The 22,041-nt window shown below is 44.4% G+C and overlaps 2 protein-coding genes across 6 annotated transcripts in view; both read left to right on the top strand.

The window, feature by feature from the left end:
• LOC144163301 (protein zwilch homolog) overlaps positions 1-5,187 on the top strand; it is a 37,164-nt gene extending 31,977 nt beyond the window's left edge. For all 5 annotated transcript variants that reach the window (XM_077694216.1, XM_077694212.1, XM_077694215.1 and 2 more), the window contains one exon: positions 2,150-5,187. In XM_077694216.1, the coding sequence (XP_077550342.1) occupies positions 2,150-2,226 (77 nt within the window). In that variant the 3' untranslated portion in view covers positions 2,227-5,187. The remainder of the gene's footprint in view (positions 1-2,149) is intronic.
• On the top strand, positions 2,182-21,273 carry LOC144163305 (uncharacterized). Its single transcript, XM_077694224.1, has 7 exons — positions 2,182-2,304; positions 8,320-8,455; positions 9,917-10,026; positions 11,362-11,582; positions 11,721-15,029; positions 16,370-16,485; positions 20,959-21,273. Exons 2-5 carry the CDS (start codon positions 8,338-8,340, stop codon positions 11,848-11,850), a joined length of 579 nt encoding a protein of 192 aa, XP_077550350.1. The 5' UTR covers positions 2,182-2,304; positions 8,320-8,337; the 3' UTR covers positions 11,851-15,029; positions 16,370-16,485; positions 20,959-21,273.
• Positions 21,274-22,041: the final 768 nt, after the last annotated feature.

Genomic DNA, 22,041 nt, shown 5'->3' with positions numbered 1-22,041 from the left:
TTTCCCAGGTAGAAGGCATGGACTCCACAAAAAGCAGTTGTCTGTCCCTTTAATAAAGCCTTTCGTGGGAGCGTACGTGCTTGTAAACAAAATGCGTAGGGATGGGCGAATATTCGGTATTGTCGAATATTCGATCGAATAGCTCTCTATTCGTTATTCGCTTCGATCCGAATGCAGGTATTCGATATTTTCGAATTATTCGATGCTCCCGAATAGGCAGCTAAAAGCCAAGCTTTTCGGCCAAGCTTTCCGAGAGTTACCCCAGGCTTGGCTCAAGACCCACCGACGCGGACATTTCTATTATCAGTGCCGGCACTGCCGAGTTGCTGCCTTGCCTAGAGGTTCGACGAAGCTCTCGGCCGCCAGCACACTTTAGGTAAAAAAAAAAAAAGGCGGCACTGAAATGACACCGCTCCGAACATAGCGGCACCAAGCCAGCAGACTTGTACAGGCCGCCATTTTGAATAGGCATGCCGCCATTTCGAATAGGCTCGCACAGCGGACATTTCTATTATCAGTGCCGGCACTGCAGAGTTGCTGCCTTGCCTAGAGGTTCGACGAAGCTCTCGGCCGCCAGCACACTTTAGGTTAAAAAAAAAAGGCGGCACTGAAATGACACCGCTCCGAACATAGCGGCACTAAGCCAGCAGACTTGTACAGGCCGCCATTTTGAATAGGCATGCCGCCATTTTGAATAGGCTCGCACAGTGCGGCAGTACGCCGCACTAAGCGAGCCTATTCAAAATGGCGGCCAGCCACTTGCGCTTTGCTTGGCTACGGCCGAGGATACTAGTGGCTACAATACTTCTTTTTTTAGCGGAGCTTCTTGGCGGCGCTTAACTCTGCGAGTTTCTAGGCGGCGCTTAAACTTGTGAATGAGCAGCCGGCGGAAACTGCTGCACCTAGAGCATGTGGTGCAACAGTCATTTCTTCATGAAAACTTGTGAATACAGCAAAGGAAAGCTGTGTGTAAGATTTTGCAATAAATGTTCAACTGGTAATAGTTTTACACAATGCTGTGCCTACGTGAGTTCTAATTATTAGAAAAAATTGTGTACATTAGTCAGGTCACAAGTTGCTCATTTGTCTTTGTGATTTGCAATGTGCACTATTCGAACTATTCGATTCGAAATTATTCGACCAAATCACTATTCGCTTCGAATTCGCTTCGAACCTCAAAATCTATATTCGCCCATCCCTAAAAATGCGCAACCAGGAGGAACCATGGTGTACCCAGAAAAAAAGTTCTCGCCATTAGGCCCATCAGATGCTTTTTTTGCCGGCAAAAAAAAAGGCGAATACCGTATTTACTCGCGTAATGAATGCACTCGCATAATGGATGCACCCCCAACTTCAGTCATCAAAATTAGGTTTCTTATTTTCCCTGTGTAATAAACGCATCCCAAGCTTTCAAACCCCACAGTTCTACAAGTGGCCGTACTGTAGCTTTCCCTCTTCACTCGCTCCTGCTGATGATGATCGCGCATGTAACCTAGAGCCATTTCTCGAAGTAAAAGCGAACAAACACTCCGGCGCGGCGTCATGAGACAGCCAGTCACACCAACGCGCAGTCGGCTCAGTCCGCTGAGCGTCTAGCCCTACTTTTTTTTGTGGTAGTGTTCTTACTTACTTGCTTTTCTACTCGTCTGGCACCTTTCAGTCGGCGATGGGCCGAAATGGCACTTACATTGCCAGTTTTAACTTAAAGGTTCTGGAGTACGCACTTGAGTATGCAGACTGTCCTGCCGGTATAAACATTTAGGAATTGACGAAGTGAAGCCTTGAAAAATGAAGACGAGTGTAGTTCAGTAAAAATGCTGTTTGTTTACCAATTGTGTACGCGTATATTTACTGCAAAAGTTAGGTTAGCTAATGCATTTTTTATTTTTTTCGTTGTGGCCCTCTTTCGTCACTTCGAAAAATTTTCCTGAAAATTACCCCGCATAATAAACGCACGCCCAACTTTGTTTCTGTTTTAGGCGAAAAAAAGTGCATTCATTACCTGAGTAAATACGGTAAACAGAAGTTGTAGATGACTGCGGGATGCAGTGTCCGAGCGTGAGAGTAAGCACGTCTTTGCTTGCGCATTTTTAGTGAACTGTGTTTTTCTGACGAGGCGCACCCCACTGCGCACGCCTTTTCTCTGCAGACAACGGTCGTCCAGTGCGTGATGGTCACTACTACTGCACCACCGTTTCCCTCAACCAAGACGAGCTGCGACTGTGAGAGAACTGTCGCCGTGGATCACGCCCATCCGAAGTGTCAGCCTACTTAAATGGGACAAGCAGCAGGACGTTTGATTGTGTAGGTCTTGCATGGACTGCATAGCTTGGCCTTTACAGTGAGAAACTGCGGTAAAACTACAGCCACCTATTTCAAGGGTCACTCTGTGGCTGGCAATGTGTTTCAGCATTGGCCTGCCAGAGACTTCCTTCAGTGGAATGGCACTGGTGGAGTTTCGACAGGGTAGACGAGTAATGGAAAGAGCTGCGATACCGGTGTGTCCAAACTTGTGTAAGACAAGGTTCAACGAATTCCCGAAAAACACTGCCGTTCTTTTTTCTCTCTCTCTCTTTCTTTCTTCCTGTCCAAGTTTTCCCAGTGCAGCATCCTCCGACAGTGCAGTCTTTTTGGCACAAGTAGAACTGGCATCCACACTCTTTGGGCACCACTGGTAAACAGTTGCACATTAGTGCGAGTGAGCCAATTTTTGCAGCTCAAGAGCAGTCTGATGAAGCATCGCATCTGAAATGTGGACTACTTTTACTTGACACATTTGTCGACATTGTCTACTTCCCGAACTATATCTAAGATTGCCAATTTAAGATTTTTCTTTATGCACGTGTCTAGCAAAGACTTTCCAGAACATTTTCTCCGTTTTGACCAACTTGTAGGCAGAACCTGCTAAGAGAGATTTTCGTTAACTTGCACTTGGCACTCCGTGGTGCCCTGGGGACTTACTGTATGTATTTGCTTTATCAAAAACTTTCTACACAAGGCACCCTGTTTTGAAGCCCAACTCTTTTTAGCTTCTCCAAACTGTTGTATCTTTACTTTTCTCTTACTAATTATTGGCCCTACACCATTTTTTGGTAACCACCCTTTAAGGGCGGACGTGGGTCTTAGAATGGTCAAAAATCGCAAAAAAGAATGCATTTTGGGAAAAAAACATTTTTGAAGTCTTCATACCTTCAAGCACCTACTCAGTGTATCCCAACACGGCGCATCAAACTCGCATGAGACACGGCATACTTAGTCTGGCGCTCTTTGGCCCAGTAGCCCTTGCGTCATCAAAGGGACCCTGCAGCACTTACCGTCGACTACTCTGAATGTTTTGTGGGATAAAGTCTATTGTCCTAGCAATCTCCTTCCCGCAAGAATTATGAAAATCCATTCACTATCACCGAAACTACGAGCGATGAGAAATCGTGCATAATTGTTCCCTCTCAACTCGACCGCGGACGACGCGAAGAAAGCTGCATGCTCTCTCCCGAAGAGGGAACGGCTCGCCGCGTTTTTTTCGGCGGCCTTTGATATATCACACGCCAGCAGAGTTTTCACCTTTTCTGCGCAACAGGGAGAGGTCTATTTCCAGTCTGGCGCCACAAAAAAAATAGGCATGGCTGCCTGCTCGCAAGAGCGCGCTCGGGCTGATAGGGCGTTTTTGAAGCAATAAATGTTTGTTGTCGAGTGGTCTGGTTGAAAAGGTAAGTATTGAGCTCGTCACTCAAACTCCGCGTGCACTCAAAATACAAAAACGCCAAAACTGTGCGTACAGGTTCAGGCATAGAAGAGCTTGGTACACAGCGCCAACGACGGATCGTCACAGGAAATGCAAGAAATAAGCTGTGAAGTTGACCAACGACAGCCAATAGGACAGCCATGGCCCAAATGACGTTGTTTAGGCCATGCCAGTGGTGCATAACGAGGAAAATTGAAGAGAGCACAATTGGTCTTTCTGCGTCTTCCACAGCGATTTGCGCGCTCACCGCTTCATGTGCACGTGTAACGTGTAATATTTGGCTCAGGTATTCCTTGCAGTGTAATCTAAACGTCGCGCAGGTTTACTTGCGCTGCTTAAAGAGTGTTTCAGGGTCCCTTTAAACACAATCATCAAGAACTTGTGCTTGCCGCTGGTCCCCTAACTTCAAGGCAAACTAAATTGTCACAATAGGTTGCGGCAAGAAGTTGTAACTTAATGCTCTGTAGCCAATGTACATCTGTCAAGCACCTGCCTTGTGTCTGTGCTTAAAAAAGGCTGCTGTGGCCACAAGCTGTCGCAGTCGGGACTGTCTTGCAAGCCATTACATGGCCTGCACGCTTGTCTTGTATGGTGAACTCTGCCTCCACGTTGAACTTGTTCCCCCACGTTGTAAAAAACAGGCTCATGTGTGTTTTTTGGTGTTTTCAGAATTTGTAGGCCTGCACATTGCATGCCTGTAGTTCCTTTATGGGAGAAATTTTAGTGGTGCTTCAAAAAACTCGTTTTTTTTCTTTGCAAAGGTGATTTATTGTGCACGTGACGGTTTCCCTTTCACTACTGTAGAGTGGGATCTCCAGCAACAAGGTCTGAACATTACGCTAGAAAGAATTCAAAGATTGAACACCTGAATCATAAACAAAACAGACTTGGTTACCAAAATGTTGGCGTTTGAAAATGCAAAAAGTTGGGAACTTTTATTGATAGTTTGTTTATTTGATTATTTTATTTCAAACCTTTCATTTGAAAATGCAAGAGGTTTGAAACTGTTATTGATAGTTTGTTTATTTGTTTTTATTTATTTGTTTATTTTATTTCAAACCTTTTCATGCCAAAAGGCCTTACAGGAAGGTGTGGGGGTTAACCAACCAATTGGAGTGCAATGTTAGAATTGTTGAAATAGTGGTGTTTCTTGGAATCCACTGGTTGTTTTTTGTTGCTTTATGTTCTTTGCCAGTGATTGTGTGCTACTTTTGTTTGATATTTTTTGTAGTTTAATGCTGCCAGAAAGGTATTCCGATGTCAGCTAAAATTCCTGACCCTCAATCGAGGGTTGAAGGGATCAATGGCTCAATAACTTTGTTTCAACTCAAAGATCATGCGTTCCATAGCCCTTTCAGCTTTTGTTCAACAGCCAACGATGCCTTGTTTAGAGAGAAATAAATAAATAAAGCTGGCATTTTCCTCTGCCATTTTCGTTCCATTTTTTTTTTAGAAACGTTTCCGAACACGTCGAGAAGTGGCCAGGGCGAGCTGAGCGCGGGATTACCTGATCGTCGCCTTGTTCCTGAAAGCCTGTCCTCACTTGCTTTCAATTCTGTGGCAGCCAATGAGGAAAGGCGTATTTGATTCCATCTTGGTGTGGCGGTGTCAAGCTCTTTATTGGCAGGGAAGGAGCTTGTTTACGAATACCAGGGCGTGCCACCAACTGGCAGCAGGTGTTGAAGATAAGTTTGCAGTTGATCAAATAATTTTACGGCCGTCTCGTTTCGGGTCGGTTGCGCTAATATCTGATTTTGCCGCTCCTTCGGAGTCAGCACTACTGAATGATCAAGGCGAAACTCTGTCACTAGAGGAAAGTGCTGAATGCTTTAATAAATATTTTGTGTCTGTGTTCACGGAAGAACTTTCACTAGACCCGCTGACACTGTCACAACCTCGCATTCACCACTCCTTTTCTTCAATTACAATACAGCGCAGCCTCGTTAAACTGTACCTGATGGGGACGCAGCTAAGAAAGTATCATACTAACCAGCACTACTGTTTATCCGAATTCATTAGGTTAAAGGGAAACAGAGTCGGGGATTCAGCTTAACTACGTATAAAAAGAAACTATGGCCTATGCGGGTATGGTTTAACGAGATTCCACTAACTGAAAGTGGTGTTGCACGAGCTACAGAACGACTTCTCTGAAAGACTAGCCCATAGCTCAACGGCATTAGTGCTAAATTCCTAAAATCAACTTGCCATATAGCGGCGTACTTACTGTTGCTAATTTTTCAGCAATCGCTCAACACTGGCTACGTACCAGAAGACTGGAAATACGCCCAAATCCGGCCAAAAGTCATGTCCTAACAATTACCGCCCTATCTCCCCAACCTGTATTCCTTGGAAGTTATTCGAAATCATTCTATACTTGCATATTATTTCTCATTTGGACAGAAACAACTTTCTTACCCAGAACCAGCGTTTTCAGGAAAAACATTCAGGCAATACCAAACTATTTGAATTATTGACAGACTTCCGTACATCCATGCATAGCTCTGTTCCTACGAATGCAATTTTCATTGATCTTTCGAAGGCTTTCGATCATGTAAGACATAAATGACTACTCACTAAAATCCGCAACCTCCAGCTTGATCTGAAAACAACTCAATGGATTCAAGAGTTCTTCTGTAACCGATCACAGTCAGTCAAACTAGACCACATTATTTCCAAAAAATGCTCAGTAAAGTCGGGTGTCTCCCAGGGATACATGCTTGGTTCGTTATTATTATTGTTAGAGATCAATGACATTGGATCTAACATAGTTTCTTCACTGCATCTATTCGCAGACGATTGCATCGTATATGAGGAGATAACCGAATGACATTAAAATTCTTCAGTCATATGCAGATTTGATAAAACTAAGAGGCGTGCAATTTGTGGCAAATAGACATATAAATACCCCAAAAACAGACGTGTTAGATTTAATTACATTACTAACCACTTCCCCAGCAGATATAGTCACAACACCGTAAACAGTGCTGCACTGTTACATACTTGTCTTTGGCCTTAGACAGGATGTGCTGTTTTATACCCAATCACCTCAGAATTTCTGTTTCTACGAGTGGAACAGCTGAACCATAGCCACTTTCACTTTTAAGCTACTCTTCGAGAGCTGCATTGGTACTTGTTTTTGGCACACAGACCACGAGGACGTTGACCTGACAGGACAAGCGCTACTTGCAACTGATTTATTTAGGACAGGTCTGGCATGTATAAGAGAAGCATAAAGAAAAGGTCACACGCATTTGGCAAGAACACACACACACACAAAAAAAAAAAACTTTATAAAGAAATGACAGTGTTGCCAGAATAGTTGGGTGCATTGAAGCTGATTAGGCAGTGGTTGCGGTCAGGTTTTAGTCAGGAGCCTTATTAACACCTTTACTGCTACATCATATTCGCATCTCTTCCTTTCCGAGAATTACTTCTACAGGCTTCTTTCCTGCTACACTGAGGATGTGCCTTCTTTTGCTTTCATTTCTTTGTCTTACAGCACAATTCACATCAGCAAGCAGATTAGTACACGCCACAGCTTTTCAGAATCAAGATTCTGCATGGCTGGTGTGCATCTGTTCTACTTACGTGCCATCACTTTCAGTTGGCACGTTGCATGCACTATTCTACAACTTTAACATTTACAATTCATAATTTTGGTAAATTTTGTGAAGCGGGAACATTGCCCCTCAAAGCTCCCGATACTTTGCCAATCCCCCAAGTGTGTATGCTCCACGATAAAAGAAACAACGACGACAAACTTTTGTTCTACGTTGGGAACGCACAGAGATAGGACGGTTGGTAGAGCACCAGGCCGCTACCGTAAATCGGTGTTCAAATCTCGTTGGATCTGTGTTTTATTTATTTACTCCTCACAGCAGCAGCAATTTTTTTGACCGGACAACTTGAACAACGCCTTTTCACTGAATGGGGAACTTGACGCTTTCACCTTAAAATTTGTGGGGGCACTTAGGTCTGTGGCTGGCGCTTGCAGGCATAAGCTTTCAAGCCACAGACAATGTTTACAGGTGTACAATGTGGCTTGCGCTGGTATTGCGCACCTCCTGCGATTTGGCATTGTCAGTGTACTTGCATAGTTGACTGTGCTTAGCCCTTGCCGAAATTGGCAGTGCACCTGACGTCAAAGCATTTTCGATTTTGAGACATGGCGAGAGTCAATTCCAACAGCCCCAACAAACACCAGGTAGACTGGTGGCTTCCCTTCACGTGCTATTCACCTGTTTACCAATTTGGGGCATTGGATGACACTTTAACAGCTGCAAGGTATGCTGCTGCAGCACACATTGCTACAGACATTGCTAAAGCATGCACCGGGCAACCAATGTATGAATCAATCACAAGCACTAGAAGGGTCAACCACAAGAAATCTGTGCCCATGCTCTGAACCCAAGCAAAGTGTTACACGAAGTAGGCTTCATATGAAGAAATGTATGCATTTTTCGCAGTTTCGCAGGATGCTTCGTGGTTGGGGCAGCCAAAATGTCCGCAAAGTGCAATGTAACTACGTCTTTTTTACTCCTGCCGCCGCCATTGTCATCATCATCATCGTTATCAAGAGAAAGAAGAAGCAGAAGATGGCGGAGGACGGCATGATTCCAGCTCCCCAGAACAACCAAGGTGACGACCTGCTGTGCCGCTTCTGCGCTACAGGGGAACAGGAGGAGAAGCTGGTGACACCCTGCCAGTGCGAAGGTATGGTACCCCGAAGAAAGAGCCCCTTCTCCCACGGGCCCACTCATTGTGCCAGAGTAGCCATGGCATTCAGCTGCTCCACCTGGCGAGGCCATGGGTTCGGTTCCTGGCAGTGATGCTAAGCGGTCGATTACACTATTGACGGACGACTCAGAACTGAACTATTTGTAAACTATTCATCACACACCGCAATTAAATTCTTGGTGACTAATGTATAGTTATATTACACATAACTATATATTAGTACACTCAGTAATTGGCATACTTTTATCATTTAGCAGCTGAGGAGCAACCAACTGGCTCAAACTGCAATTCTTTAACAACAAAAAGCAATATCTGTACTGGGGGAAAGTTCTGGGAATTGCCGAACATTGATTGGGGGGTTGAGTGTGTCGAAGCTACTCAAGTGTGCCGTAGTGGAGAGCTCCGGATGAATTATGACCACCTGGGGCTCTTTGACGTGCGCCGAAATCTCGACATACGGCTGAACAGTCGCTGAACAGTTGGAGAACCAATACAAATATGGTTGACAGAATACTTCAACAGTGTAGTACTTAAATGCCATTGCTAAATAGTGAACTCTATCAGTTTTTTGACAGATTGCCAAAAGGCCTGCACGACTGCATTTAGACAATTCCAAGTAGTCAAGTAATCACTAACTTGACGGCCGAAATAAATATAGCGTACATTTTGCCCCTTTAAAAGAAAACAAAACGAAGAAAATAAATCAACCTTCACATCTTCACACCCAAAACAAGGATTGTGGGCATGATGTACCATTAATACCAGTGATAGCATTTAACTTATCCTCAAAGATGCAAGGAAGAGCCGAGTTATTGTGGCAGTTGCATGCTCTCTCTAGAGAGATGCAATGAATGGCGAGCACTGCAACGTGCATGAAACAGCAGATGAGCCAACAACGCAGCAGTAGTATCACCAGTAACTACTATATGGACTGCCGTTTATCGTAGAGTTATCGATAGTTTTTTGACACTACGAATATTTACAAAAGGCTATTATCCATAGTCCCCTTTGCCAACAGTGTGGTTTTCTAGATCATCTATGCTTGTTAACGGTGCAAAATATCACAGCCGTGTTGAAGCGCTCACTGTGGTAATGTGGCACATTTAATGTGGGATAGGATAGAAGCCCTTCTCATTACTCCCCCTGGGTAGTATTTGGCCACATGCTGGTGGAAACTTAATGAATTAAAGTAATCCCTAGCATTCAAGTACATGGCAAGCCTCATAGAGCAGGTGCACATTGGATTATTTGTGGCACATTTAATGTGGGATAGGATAGAAGCCCTTCTCATTACTCCCCCTGGGTAATATTTGGCCACATGCTGGTGGAAACTTAATGAATTAAAGTAATCCCTAGCATTCAAGTACATGGCAAGCCTCATAGAGCAGGTGCACATTGGATTATTTGTGTCACATGTGAATACTTCCGCCTCTACAGGGACCGTCTCTAGCGCACACCGTTCCTGCCTGGAGAAGCGCATTCTTCAAAATGGCCTCACCCACTGCGCTCTCTGTAACTTCAAGTATGAGTTCAAGTTCAAGACCAAGGTACTAGCCCGCCCGAAGGGCATTGTAAATTCGTTGTTTAAACATAAACGCCTCGTAACCGGCGTTGTATTGAAAACCCTCTTGAGCACCCTGTCATAGGGCATTGGAAGAGACCGAGTTACAAAGACGCGCCAATGAACTGCGATTGTTGACTAGCCAGGCGCTACATTTGGGTCATATGCAATTTTATTGTTATGTGTGCGCTTATTTTGGTGAAACCAGGTGTGTTTGGCAGTGATATTTCGGCATCAACTTCTTGAAGCCGAGTAGCTCATGGAAGACGGTGCAGGCTGAAATATTACTACAATACTGCTGCCTAGAATAAGCACAACAGCCCTACCAAATTGTCCTTTTTAAAAACACAATTTTGTATAAAACAACAGACACATCCCATTTCGCACCATATTATTGTTTATGTACGTTTAAAAAGAAGGAATTCAAGGAAAAATCACTGGGCAATGTCGATCAATTCACAGACCAGTGGCTGTATGGTTGTTCTTGGGACAATAACCAACATGCGGATTTTGCACTGAATTCACACTCTGGTTGCATTTAAGGGGGGTCACTGCTCTTAAAACGGCTTCCTTTAATTGTTCAGAAAACTCTATGAAACTTGTCAGTCTTGCTGCTTTTTTCCCCACCGATTTCAAATATGGCATTATTTTTTGAGCGTGTCAGTTAGTTACCAAGATAATTAGAGATAATTAGCCATTTTTGCAGGAACAATAGACAAAGCAGTGTTTCATAAAACTCTAATCTTTACATTTTCCAATACTATGAAGCCTGGTGAGTGCAATAAGAGAATTGGTTTTTTGATGCACTGCTTGGAACTAATTTTACAGCTCATTGAACTTTGGTGGCACCAGTGGCAAGGAACCATTTTGAGTGCCCATTTCAAACACCAAAGATTAATGAGCTGTAAAATTAGTTCCAAGCGGTGCATAAAAAACTGCTTCGATTATTGCATTCACCAAAGTTCATGGTATTAGAAAATATAAAGGTTACTGTTTTATGACTAGCACTGCTTTGTCTATTGTTCCTCCAAAAATGGCTAATTTCCTCTAATTATCTTGGTGACTAATTGACTGATTAAAAAAATAATGGCATATTTGAAATCGGTGGGAAAAAAGCCTCAAGTTTACTTAAAAATTAAAGGAAGCTGTTTTAAGAGCAGTGTCCCCCCTGAAATTCGAAGGTTAGGTTCAAGCTATTGAACCACAGTCCCTGAGCAAAAACGTAAAATTGTTAAATCTACGAAGTGTAGCTCTCGATCAAATCAGCTCCGATTTATTAAATTTGTCTAACCCAGGCCACCAATCTTTTTCTCTCTCACAGTCCATGGCAGAGTGGCTGGTATCGCAAGACACCCGGCGCGACGTCTTCCAGCTGATGTCCATGCTGACGCAGTACATCTGTGACTCGGTCGTCATCGTGATAGCCGTCGCCAAGAGCACCGAGTTCATGGCAAAGGCGCCCCTCGTGGTCGGCATGATCACGGCGCTCTGTTGCGGGATGTGCGCAATCTTCTGGATCGTTGTGCTTCTCCTCGACCTTTGGTGAGCGGCCGTCAATCTGCTTCTCACCAGCGAACGAAGTGGGCGGAATGGTCACGGCTGGAGCGCTTGGCTTGATTCGAAACACTTAGTTGCCGCTGATGTGACGAAATGCTTCCCTGTTTGTGTTTTGCCATCCAGGGCCTACTACCTGCCCCTGCGACGGTGGCAAGAGGACAACATGACCGTGGTGCTGTTTGTGCCAGAAAGGTCGCCCGATACCCGGGCGCCAGACAGCTGCGAATCGACGGACGAACTGCGTGGTGATTGACAACACTGCTGGCATTGATGGAGGAAGAGGCATTTGGATGCGCTTTACTTTGATGGAACCTTTTTTTTTGCATGCAAGGATTTGACAAAGAGGGTGCCGTGATCATCTTATTATTTGGCATTTATCTATTCATCTATTTTTGCTTATCTATATATTTTTCTAACATTTAATTATCTGTGTTTATCTTTAGAACGCAGAGAAACCCGTGCAATAAAATAATTATGTGAGTGACATTACATATTTGATTGTATAGGATGTAATGCGCCGACGCAACGCAGGCGATGAGGCGCACCGTAGTGGACGGCTCCGAAAAAATTTTCACCGCCTGGAGATCTTAAATGTGTGCCAAAATCTCGTACCCACGGGCATTTTTTATTTTCGCCTCGGCCGGGAATTGAACCCGCATCCTCTGACATGACATGTATCAGCTTAGTGCAATGGCAGTGCACTTCACCAGCGGTGAAAGGTGATGCCATCCACCCGACGCTGTGTTGGTGCTACTGTGCTATCACGAGGACGTGACGTAACTATCTTTTCTCTTACAATACAATGTACACCTGTCTCCATGCAGTACATGTACGTGCGCATGACTTTCCAATGCATCATCATAATCATCATTTACCACAAATGTTGAGGAATCCCGCTTCTCTTCTATGTGCCATCCCGACTGTTTTTCTTAGACAGAAAGAGGGTGCTGACAAAGATGGTGCTGACAGTGGCACAGAACTTTGATTATAAGCCAACGCTGTATACTCAGGCATACATATACAGCTGTGTTGGCTACCTGGAAGGGTTTTCATTAGTACCTAGTGTGCTGTTTTCCATATTTTTGTTGCATTTATTCCTTTTACAAGCTGGCTGTCACATCGATACCGAAGACTTGGCCAGTCCCTTCCTGCAGGCATGTAGCACCCAGCCCGCCACATACGACACAGATGAAAGGGTAAATGACACAGAGCTTAGTACGTCTCAGAGGAGGTGGGGGATGGATGCTGTGATGGAAAAACAACTAACAAGGCAGTGCAGGGAGATATGGGCTGGGCGTCGTTTGAAGTTCGAGAAGTGCAGAGTAAAATACGTTTTGAGAGGAGGTTGGGAGCAATGGATCAACGTAGGTGGGCAGCTAAGGTGTTTAGGTACCTATATTTGAAAAGCATAAACACGCAGTGGCTAAGGAAGAATAGAAGGCTAGCGGTGAAATATGATAAAGACAGTGGACAATCCAAGACAGCAAAGGTAACCAAAAAAAGAGACAAGGCAGATAGGAATTAATAATAAATGGAGAGAAAAAAATGGAAGCTAAAACATCGTTAGAGATGTACAGGGCTGAGAAATCGGCCATCAGAAACGAAAATTTCTACGATCATTCCAGGGGCAGTGCCTTGCTTTTTGAGGTTAGAGCAGGTTGCTTGCAAACTAAGACCTTTGTGGGGAAGTATACACGAAATAAGGGGGTATGCGTGGTCTGCGGAAAAGAAACAGAAACTATCTGGCACATAGTGTTAGAATGCGAGGGTACTCGTCCAAATCTACATGAAGGGAATATTGGGCTTCCAGAGCCCTAGGATTCAAGGGTAGCACAGAGGAAGTTAACTTCAAGGCTGTCGAGGGATGAAAAGAAGATTAGAATGCTGGTGGACGAAAAGCAGAGGGGGGAATATTGCCTAGGACAGCTATCACCTGTAACAAAAAAATAAGTATTCTGTGCATAATAAGTTTTTGTGCCTGCCCTAAGAGCAGCACTGGTATTAAACGAAAAGTATAAAACATAGATATATTAGTTTTTTTTTTTGTATAAGATGACACGTCATCACCCTGCTACAGGGGCAACCACTATCAATCATCATCTTCATGTAGCATTTCTGGCTGAAAAAGTTACTGGGCATTCATCAATTAGATGAAAAGAACGTACCTGCACCTCGTTAACATATTTTAAACAAATTGCTTAAACGGCACAGCAAGAAAAAGAAAATTGAGGTGCAACTACAGGAGCACTGAGAATACCGGTGCCAGCTGAATTTATTTATAAAAAAATTAGTGGCCAATAAACTGATTGTGATTGATACGTCACAGTTATGTGATTAGACCTTTTCTACAGCCTTCAACCTCACAGGTGTCAAATTGCAAGGTCGCTTCAGTAAGCCATCTTAAGGTACAGCGTCAAAAAGACATCAGGTGCTAGGGCAATCAGACCACTGGCTACTGTTGCACAAGTTTTTGCCCCTGCAGAGTTCATCAGTGCATGCATCATCACCATCTTGCAGTGTAGGATGATGATTATGATTATGATAGACATCATTATCAGGGGCGCTGCATTATTACCGACAGCCTCGTGGGAGATACAAAAGAAGCACATCAAGACCTTGACACTATGATGGACTACAGCGGCAAGTATATTTTTTGAGACCCTTGCACAACTTTGAAAGTAGACACGTAGGTCGAGCCTTGAATATAACGTGTTTAGCCAGTTTTTGAACAAGAGTCTGGACAGACCTAGGCACTGCGTTTAAATGGGGCAAGAACACTGAAAAAAGAGCTGCTCTTTGCTTCACACTAGCATGCCGGCCTCAATAATAGCTATACGAATGGAAAATCGGTTTGGTTAACACTACCATTCAAAAGCGAACGCAGTGAAGCATCTTACTTTACAGCCTCCATCTCGCAGAAGTAGGCAGGGGGTTAACAGATTTCGGAATGTTGCAGGCTGCCCCTGTTAAAGAAAACTGTTCGGGGTATATGTACAAGCGCTGGGATTAAAGAACGACGACTGCACAAGTGTCACCGTTGTGAATGTTCCAAAATTCAGCTAATATTTCCTTTTGCCACTGACCTAGCCACACCTTGCATGTGACATTTTCCCTCAGCTGAGAACTTCCGCAATGGGAAGCGTCCGTGCCTACCAAATACCCTATTTTGCAGTAAAATGTGTTGCCGTTATAGGAAGTAATCACCATGGTTAAAACACAACAGAAATGTCAGCACAGCTTCCAGAGCAGACTGCATTTAGAGCTGTTCCCAATCGAAGAACACTGTCGAAACATTGTCTATCTAAGCCCGATTATCTAGTCCTCTGCAACGTTGGATGAAAACATAATCGACTGAAAATGCTTTTTTCGCTGCCTCCATACAGATTTTCAGAACCATTACCGTGGCCAGTATATGAAAGATGAATCGGCAAGGTATGTACCGTACGCAAGAAAGTAACATGTATACGCAGCATTCTTTACCTGCTTGTGCTTACAATTAGGGCCAAAGCTCGTGAAAAAGAGAGGCGTGCATTTACGCAAATCATGAAGGCATATGACTGCTTGAAGGATGTTTTGAGAGTCTTGAAATGAAGAATTTACACCGGTCATGGTACCACTCGAGCACTTGGAACCAGGCCCGTTGTAATTCTCACTCAGATGAACGAAGGTTTCATTTGTTAGACAAGTTTAGGGTAAACCACATTAGTTCTTCCACCAGAGAAAGAAAGTTTTTAGCTGTGCAGCCGACCTGCATTTCTGAATCTCGTCACCCGTGCAATTTTCTGAACATCAAGCTGACATAGAAAGTTTACCACAAGTACACACTGACTCTGATTGTCTATGCATTATAAAATTAGTTTAAGGTGTCATAAACCATTATTGACTTTATTAAAGAGACAATGAAGATGGCATACAGTTTCCCTTCGCCAAAAGGGTGTTGAGTTGACGTGACAGAAATGGCAGTTTCAACAAACTCTGAATTTATTTAGGCAAGATAATTATGAAGGAAGAAAAGGTGGTGACACCTATAAACTCTCATTTCTCATACCCAACAGCACTCGTGACACCTTGCAGATGTGATAGTGCATCACCATGGGAGACATCACTAAATTGTGTGATAAAGACTAAAAGGGAAATGGAACTTTTGAAACACCATATTTACGCGCGTATAACCCACACCAAAAATGCGAAATTTCAGCGGCAAAATAGGGGTGCGGATAATAAGCGGGGCTTTTTCTTTAGTGCAGCTCCACGGCAATGCATGTTGTGCCATGAAAGATGACCTTGTGTACAACAGTGAGGACTGCGGCTGACGGGATAGCTCTAGCGAGAACAGTGACACTGAGGGAATTGTGACTTTCGCCTTGCACTCAGTGTATTCTACTTGATAAATGTACGCTTTTTCTGTCTACATAGTATGTGGTGTGTTGCTTGAGCAGCAGCTTTGGTGCAGCCTTTCTTGCATCAAATGTGCGGGCAATATGCGAGGATTTTTTTTTTCTGGCGGGCTGAAAGTGGGGGTGCGGATTATATGCAGGGGCGGGTCATACGCGCGAAAATACGGTACCCTTTGCTCGTGAAAACAACAAGAGCAAAGAATAAACATTCAAGTCAGTGGGGAAAGCTGGGGACATGGTCTACATATTGTAAATTCTAAGTTTACAAGGTCTAAAATTTCTGACATTTTCATATGCGGAGCGCATCTCGGTGAACTGTGGCAGATTTTTCAACAACGATTTCTTGAAGTTGATTCGAAGCCCCTCCCATTCCAGCAGCTGGACGAGCCGAAGAGTTGCGATTGTGGTTGCAGTGTTCGTGGTTACGCTGCTGGTCGTGGCCGTGATCCTCGCACTTCCGTCGTTTCACAGCACAGCTGTCACCAGTGCCAGTAAGGTCAACGGGAATTCTTCGACTGCAAACCATTGCCGATGTGGTTCACAGGTGTAACTACATACTTATACTTAAAACTGTGCATATGGACGGGACAAGGATATGTCCGTATACATCCACATACGTCCGTATGTGCAGTTTTAAGTATGATGAACCAACATGAACAAACTAGCCCAACAACATGCTTTACGTAACTACATATAGTGTGCAGACAGTTATTAATTGGAAGCAATACTGTGGCTCCCTCTTGGCTTATTTGGTATACATTCTACAGGCATTAAAATGCCTAAAGGAGCAAGAGTGTCCCATAAGGGTCACATACTGAGGCACCCACGCATGTGAGAGTACAAGGTTGTCTGTGTTTTAAATGTTCCGTAAAGCCCCTGCAGAAAAAAAAAAAAAACATCTGGAAACTTACGGGCTGGCAGCCATGCACTGCTGACACAATTTCAACTCTGTCCGTATGCCTGCGAGTTAATGAGTTAACAGATGCAGGGACACGTGTATGAGCGTCTTTACGAAAGCGAAAAAAATTCCCGGGCCACCTCCACTAACGTGAAACCTGGGGAGGGGTGCAGCATGCAGTGTATAAGCGTATTATTCTTGGTGCCTTGGTATTTTCGCCAACGAAGATGAAACCGTTGGGGGTAGAGGTATACAGCTGTGCTGTAAAAGTCTAGTTTTTTTGAAGCACGAAGCGTTGTAGCGAAAGGCATTGGAAAACAAGTGTCCCGGTGTTTTTTAATATGCGTTATGAAGCGTTGTAGCGCGAGGTGCAAATGAGTGTCCCAGTGTTTTAGCACCGTGACTACATGAGACGACGATTACAACAGCGACAGGAGACACTAACAGCCCCAGCTCCTGGGGGGCTTCGCCCCTAATATAAATTTGGAGCTAAACACATTGAAGCTACGTGTTAGCTACGAGTGATGTTTCAAATAATCAACTCAAACCAGGAAACCGCGCGATAATCTCTCTGGTTTTGAACTTGGAAATCAGTTAATCTAAAACACTGTTTTCAGGATACTTCCGGGCGTTATTCACCGCAAGAATTTCCCTAACACAACATACCACTCATAAGGGAGAAAAAAGTTCAACGATCACAAAGCGTGATGTGAAAGGAGAGCGTAGTTATGGCTAGGCGATAAACGTGATGAAGTAACCACTTGCTCAGGCATGCCCTACTTTTCTACGCGAATGTAATCACATGCGACTCCATGCAAATTTCATAACCACTCCACGTTGCCTTGGTTGGCATTTCCTATGTCAGTTTAAACCCCAACAAATGGCGAGACAAATGTTCAGGACATTGTCAAAAAAGTTTGCACGTATTGTCACCCGCAGCTTAGAGGATACGGGTGCAACGATTTCTTAGCTAATACTCAACACTTCAACAAAAATTCTTGAAGGAGGTGATTACTAATACATTGCTTTATTTGGTTAAACGTACACCCATATATCAGTGGAGGGTATTTGGACCCCTTTATAAAGACTACGTTGTCCCAAAAACGATACCAATTTTATTGCAAACTTCAAACAAATTACCCAGATACACGTGAAGCAGTGGCGACTCCCCATTCACTTTCGAGCGATTGCTTTATGACATCACAGAACCTGGTTTGTGTGAGTGGCAGCCACCAAGCCTTCGTCACCAGCAAGAAACTTGACTGGGCCATCACAGTGGGGCCTCTAGTTTGTTTGACTGTATCGCTTGAACGAAAATGTGCAGTTAACACGCTCAAAACAATGTTTTCAGCTCTGGCCCATTATACCGTATTTACTCGACTCTAAGCACCCCCCTTTTTCATGATCGCAATGCCCGAAGTGAGTGGGCGGTGCTTAGATTCGAAAAATCGAAACTTACCCCCTCCCCTTCTACTTTTTTTTTACTTTGGTGTCTAGACAAGACAGGGGCAAAGAAAAACATTTTATGTGGCAAATATTGAAAAGAAAAATAGGTACAGAGCAAGCAAGTGTGCTAGGTGGTCTGGGCAGCGTGCGCATCCTCACAGAAAAGGGGGAGCTCATAGATTCGCACACAGACTTTTTCAAATTTTTTTGCGAAAGTAGGGGAGGGTGCTTAGAATCGCAAAAATATGGTGCATCGCTCCTACCAATATTATGTCACTGCAGCACAAAACTTGAAAGTTTTTCAATATTTCCTGTGTTTTCTCGGTTAAAACACATTTTTTGTAGCTAGAATGAAGCTGGGTGAGTTACCAAAGGCCAGTTCTTTGAAATTGAAGTTGTATTGCGTCTTCATGGCCCATTTTGAAAGGCTCTGGTACGAGCAGGCGTGTGCTTAGTGTTCTTAGCTCCCAGTAAACTCAGCAAGGTGAGCGCGCGAGTGAATGGCGGTGCGCCTTCTCGTAGAAAATGCGACAAATACCACGTGTGACCCATCGCCAAGTGCTAAGCTGACTTGGTTTATTCCATTCCTTTCTCTTGTGGCTGGCAGTATCTAGGCCAAACTGGGCAATGCTTGAACATTACGCTAATGGAACACACATCTTGTGGCAGAGCAGGATCTGGTAGCTGGCTTGCCACACACGTGTCATCTTGCAAGTGTTGTCCGAAATAAAACGTCATGTGATCAAGCACTACAGAGATCAGCGCACACATGAGCTGCTGGAGGTCTACACATTTCACTACAGCAGTGCTAATTGTATGAGCACCCCATCTGTAGCCTTGTCTCCAACAAAAGAGATAGCGTGTATTGGAGACTTTAAAGGGACCCTGCAACACTCTTTGAGCAGTGCAAGTAAACCTGCGCAACACGTTTAGATTACACTGCGAGGAATACCTGAGCCAAATATAACACGTGCGCGTGAAGCGGTGAGCGCGCAAATCGTGGTGAAAGACGCGGAAAGACCAACCGCGCTCTTTTCAATTTTCCTCATTATGCACACCTGGCATGGCTTAAACGGCGTCATTGTGGCCATGGCTGTCCTATTGACTGTCGCTGGTCAACTTCGCGGCTTATTGCTTGCATTTTCTGTGACGATCCGCCGTTATCGGCGCTGTGCGCCAACCTCTTCTATGCCTGAACCTGTACGCACAGTTTTGGAGTTTCTTTTGTGTTTTGAGTGCACGCGGAGTTTGAGTGACGAACTCAATACTTTCTTTTCAACGACACCACTCGACAACAAACATTTATTGCTTCAAAAACGCCCTACCAGCCTGAGCGCCTGCTTGCGAGCAGGCAGCCATGCCTGCTTTTTTGTGGCACCACACCGGAAATAGACCCCTTCACGTTGCAGAGAAAAGGAGAAAACTCCCCAGCCTGTGATATATCGAAGGCCACCGAAAAGAATGTCGTGAGCCGCCCTCCCCTCCAGGAGAGAGGGCGCAGCTTTTGTTGCATTTACCGTGGTCAAGTTGAGAGGGAACATTTATGCGAGAATTTCTTGTCGCGCGTAGTTTCGGTGATAGTGAACGGATTTTCATAATTCTTGCGGGAGGAGATTGCAGGGGCAACGGACTTTACCCCAAAAAACATTCCGAGTAGTTGACAGTAAGTGCTGCAGGGTCCCTTTAAGCTGCGAACTGTCAGAACTGACACAATGACGATGTGAATACTTGTTTGCTGTGCGATGTATGTGGCCTTTTCGTGCCGCCCCAAGTGCTGTTTTGTTTGGTGTCAGACCTTTCGATCATGGTGCCCACTTTTTCAAATGAACTAACTGTCATTGTAACTTCACTTAGATTGCAGTGTTGTGTAGCTTTATGTTTTAAGTGCAGAGCACTTTATGGGCTCGCCTTGTTGTCGTAGCGTGGCTGCGCAAGAAAAAAACGGCATGTTCGAAATGCCGCAGAAAGGCTTCCAGCCTCGCAAGAAAAAAAATGGCGTGTTCAAAATGCTGCAGAAAGGCCCCAGCATACGAAATTAAAGCAAGCACAAAAAGAACAGAACTCCCGCCGCCGCAGTTTCGGGCAGGGGGCGCGCGAGCACTGCGAAGGCGGGAAATTTGAAATGCATTGGGTGGCAGCAGTGAGCGGATAATGGCGCTGCAGCCCATTATGGCGAATCACTGCTCTGCACTTCCGGCAGCTTTCACATTGAGTGGAACGGCTTTAATTTTTTTCTTGGACACAAGTGGCACATTTCTATGGCGGTCTTCTGGAAATCAAAGTATGAACTGTTACTAGCATCTTGCTAGGTCAAGGGCACGCAAGCCGCGTGCAGTCGTCTTCGTATAGAAACACCGACAAAATGTTGATAATTCCTGTGCACTTATAAAGGAGGCGTTGTGGTGACAAAACGTTTTCATTGATAGGTGGGTGCCATGTGGCGATGGAAAGTTATGTGACAAGTGACTCAAACAACCCGCCACTGATGTCACTGGCATGAGGTGTTGGGTGCATTACCGGTGCATCTGAATTTTTCTGTCAAACCTGTAATTCTCAGCTACGCTTGGCCTTTCGAGTTGCGACAGCAATCAAAACTTTTCTTATTGCTGTTGTCCTTCAGGAAAAGAGCAACCGAACAGTGCGTCCAGCCAGGCTGATAGGGAACAAGGCACTCGGGAGCATCATGGGAAACAACCGGGTGAGACCAAAATGAAAACATCGTCGGCCACAGGCAAGAGAAAATGCATGATGAGGCGTATAATGATACTAGTGCTAAGCTGTTGGGCCATAGTGGTTGCATAAAAAAAAAACTTAGCAATATATTCGACATTAACTTCTTTTTTTTTTTTTTTTTTTTTGCTTTCACGAGTTTGTTCCACGTTTGTCTCACATTAGCCGTGCACAAAGTTTGAGCCAGCCGAATAAAGGAATAAAATTGAGGGTGATCAACGAAATTACAACGCGGCAATAATGCGTTGCATTAGTTTTGTCCCATTTTTAAATACCACCAGTGCAATACAATTTACAATGCGTGTTAAACAAACCTGCACATTTGCATCGCATGTTTACACGTTTTACGGGTATTGCTTTGTATTTTTTTTAGTTCGTAGTTTTCACATATATGGCTGCACACGGTTCTCGACCAGACAAATACTAAGGCACAGACAGCGAAGTTAAAGGCACTAAAAGGTTAGCAAAGCTAAAAGCTCAGTTATTTATATACTAGATCTACAAACATCAGACCGAAAAATGTAAATATATTATTAACCTCATTCACTGGAGGTGGGTGCAATTGCGACGATGTGGCGATCCTACAAACACGGGCACCTAAATAAGGTCAAAACCACCACTCGCCCACTAGAAAAAACAGGCAAATTTTGGGAAAGTAATGGGAACCGGGACGACACAGTAAGCACAAAAAACGGGAGGAGGGGGGGGGGGGGGGCACTGTTCTAATTATACAGCACATGGAGCACAAATGCAGCCACTAATGTGATAATCGGAACACATGATTGCAACCCAACTTGACCTTTAGCAAAGTGCATCTGCATTAAATGAATGATGGGCTCAATGCTGACTCCCTCCCCTGAGCACGAGGTCGCGGGTTCGATTCCCGGCCACGGCGGCCGCTTTTCTGATGGAGGTGAAAAGCAAAAACGCCTGTGTGTATGAGATTTCGGCGCACATTAAAGATCCACAGGTG

The sequence above is a fragment of the Haemaphysalis longicornis genome, unplaced genomic scaffold (assembly GCF_048455015.1).
Source record: "Haemaphysalis longicornis isolate Haplotype H1 unplaced genomic scaffold, Haemaphysalis longicornis Haplotype H1 scaffold_12, whole genome shotgun sequence".
Lineage (NCBI taxonomy): Eukaryota > Metazoa > Arthropoda > Arachnida > Ixodida > Ixodidae > Haemaphysalis > Haemaphysalis longicornis.
This window is presented reverse-complemented; position numbering and strand designations above follow the sequence as displayed.

Coding starts and splice junctions, on each gene's coding strand:
- LOC144163305 (XM_077694224.1), top strand. CDS start 8,338: ATGGCGGAGGACGGCATGATTCCAGCTCCCCAGAACAACCAAGGTGAC. Junction 8,456..9,916: donor GACACCCTGCCAGTGCGAAG/GTATGGTACCCC, acceptor CCGCCTCTACAG/GGACCGTCTCTAGCGCACAC. Junction 10,027..11,361: donor AGTTCAAGTTCAAGACCAAG/GTACTAGCCCGC, acceptor TCTCTCTCACAG/TCCATGGCAGAGTGGCTGGT.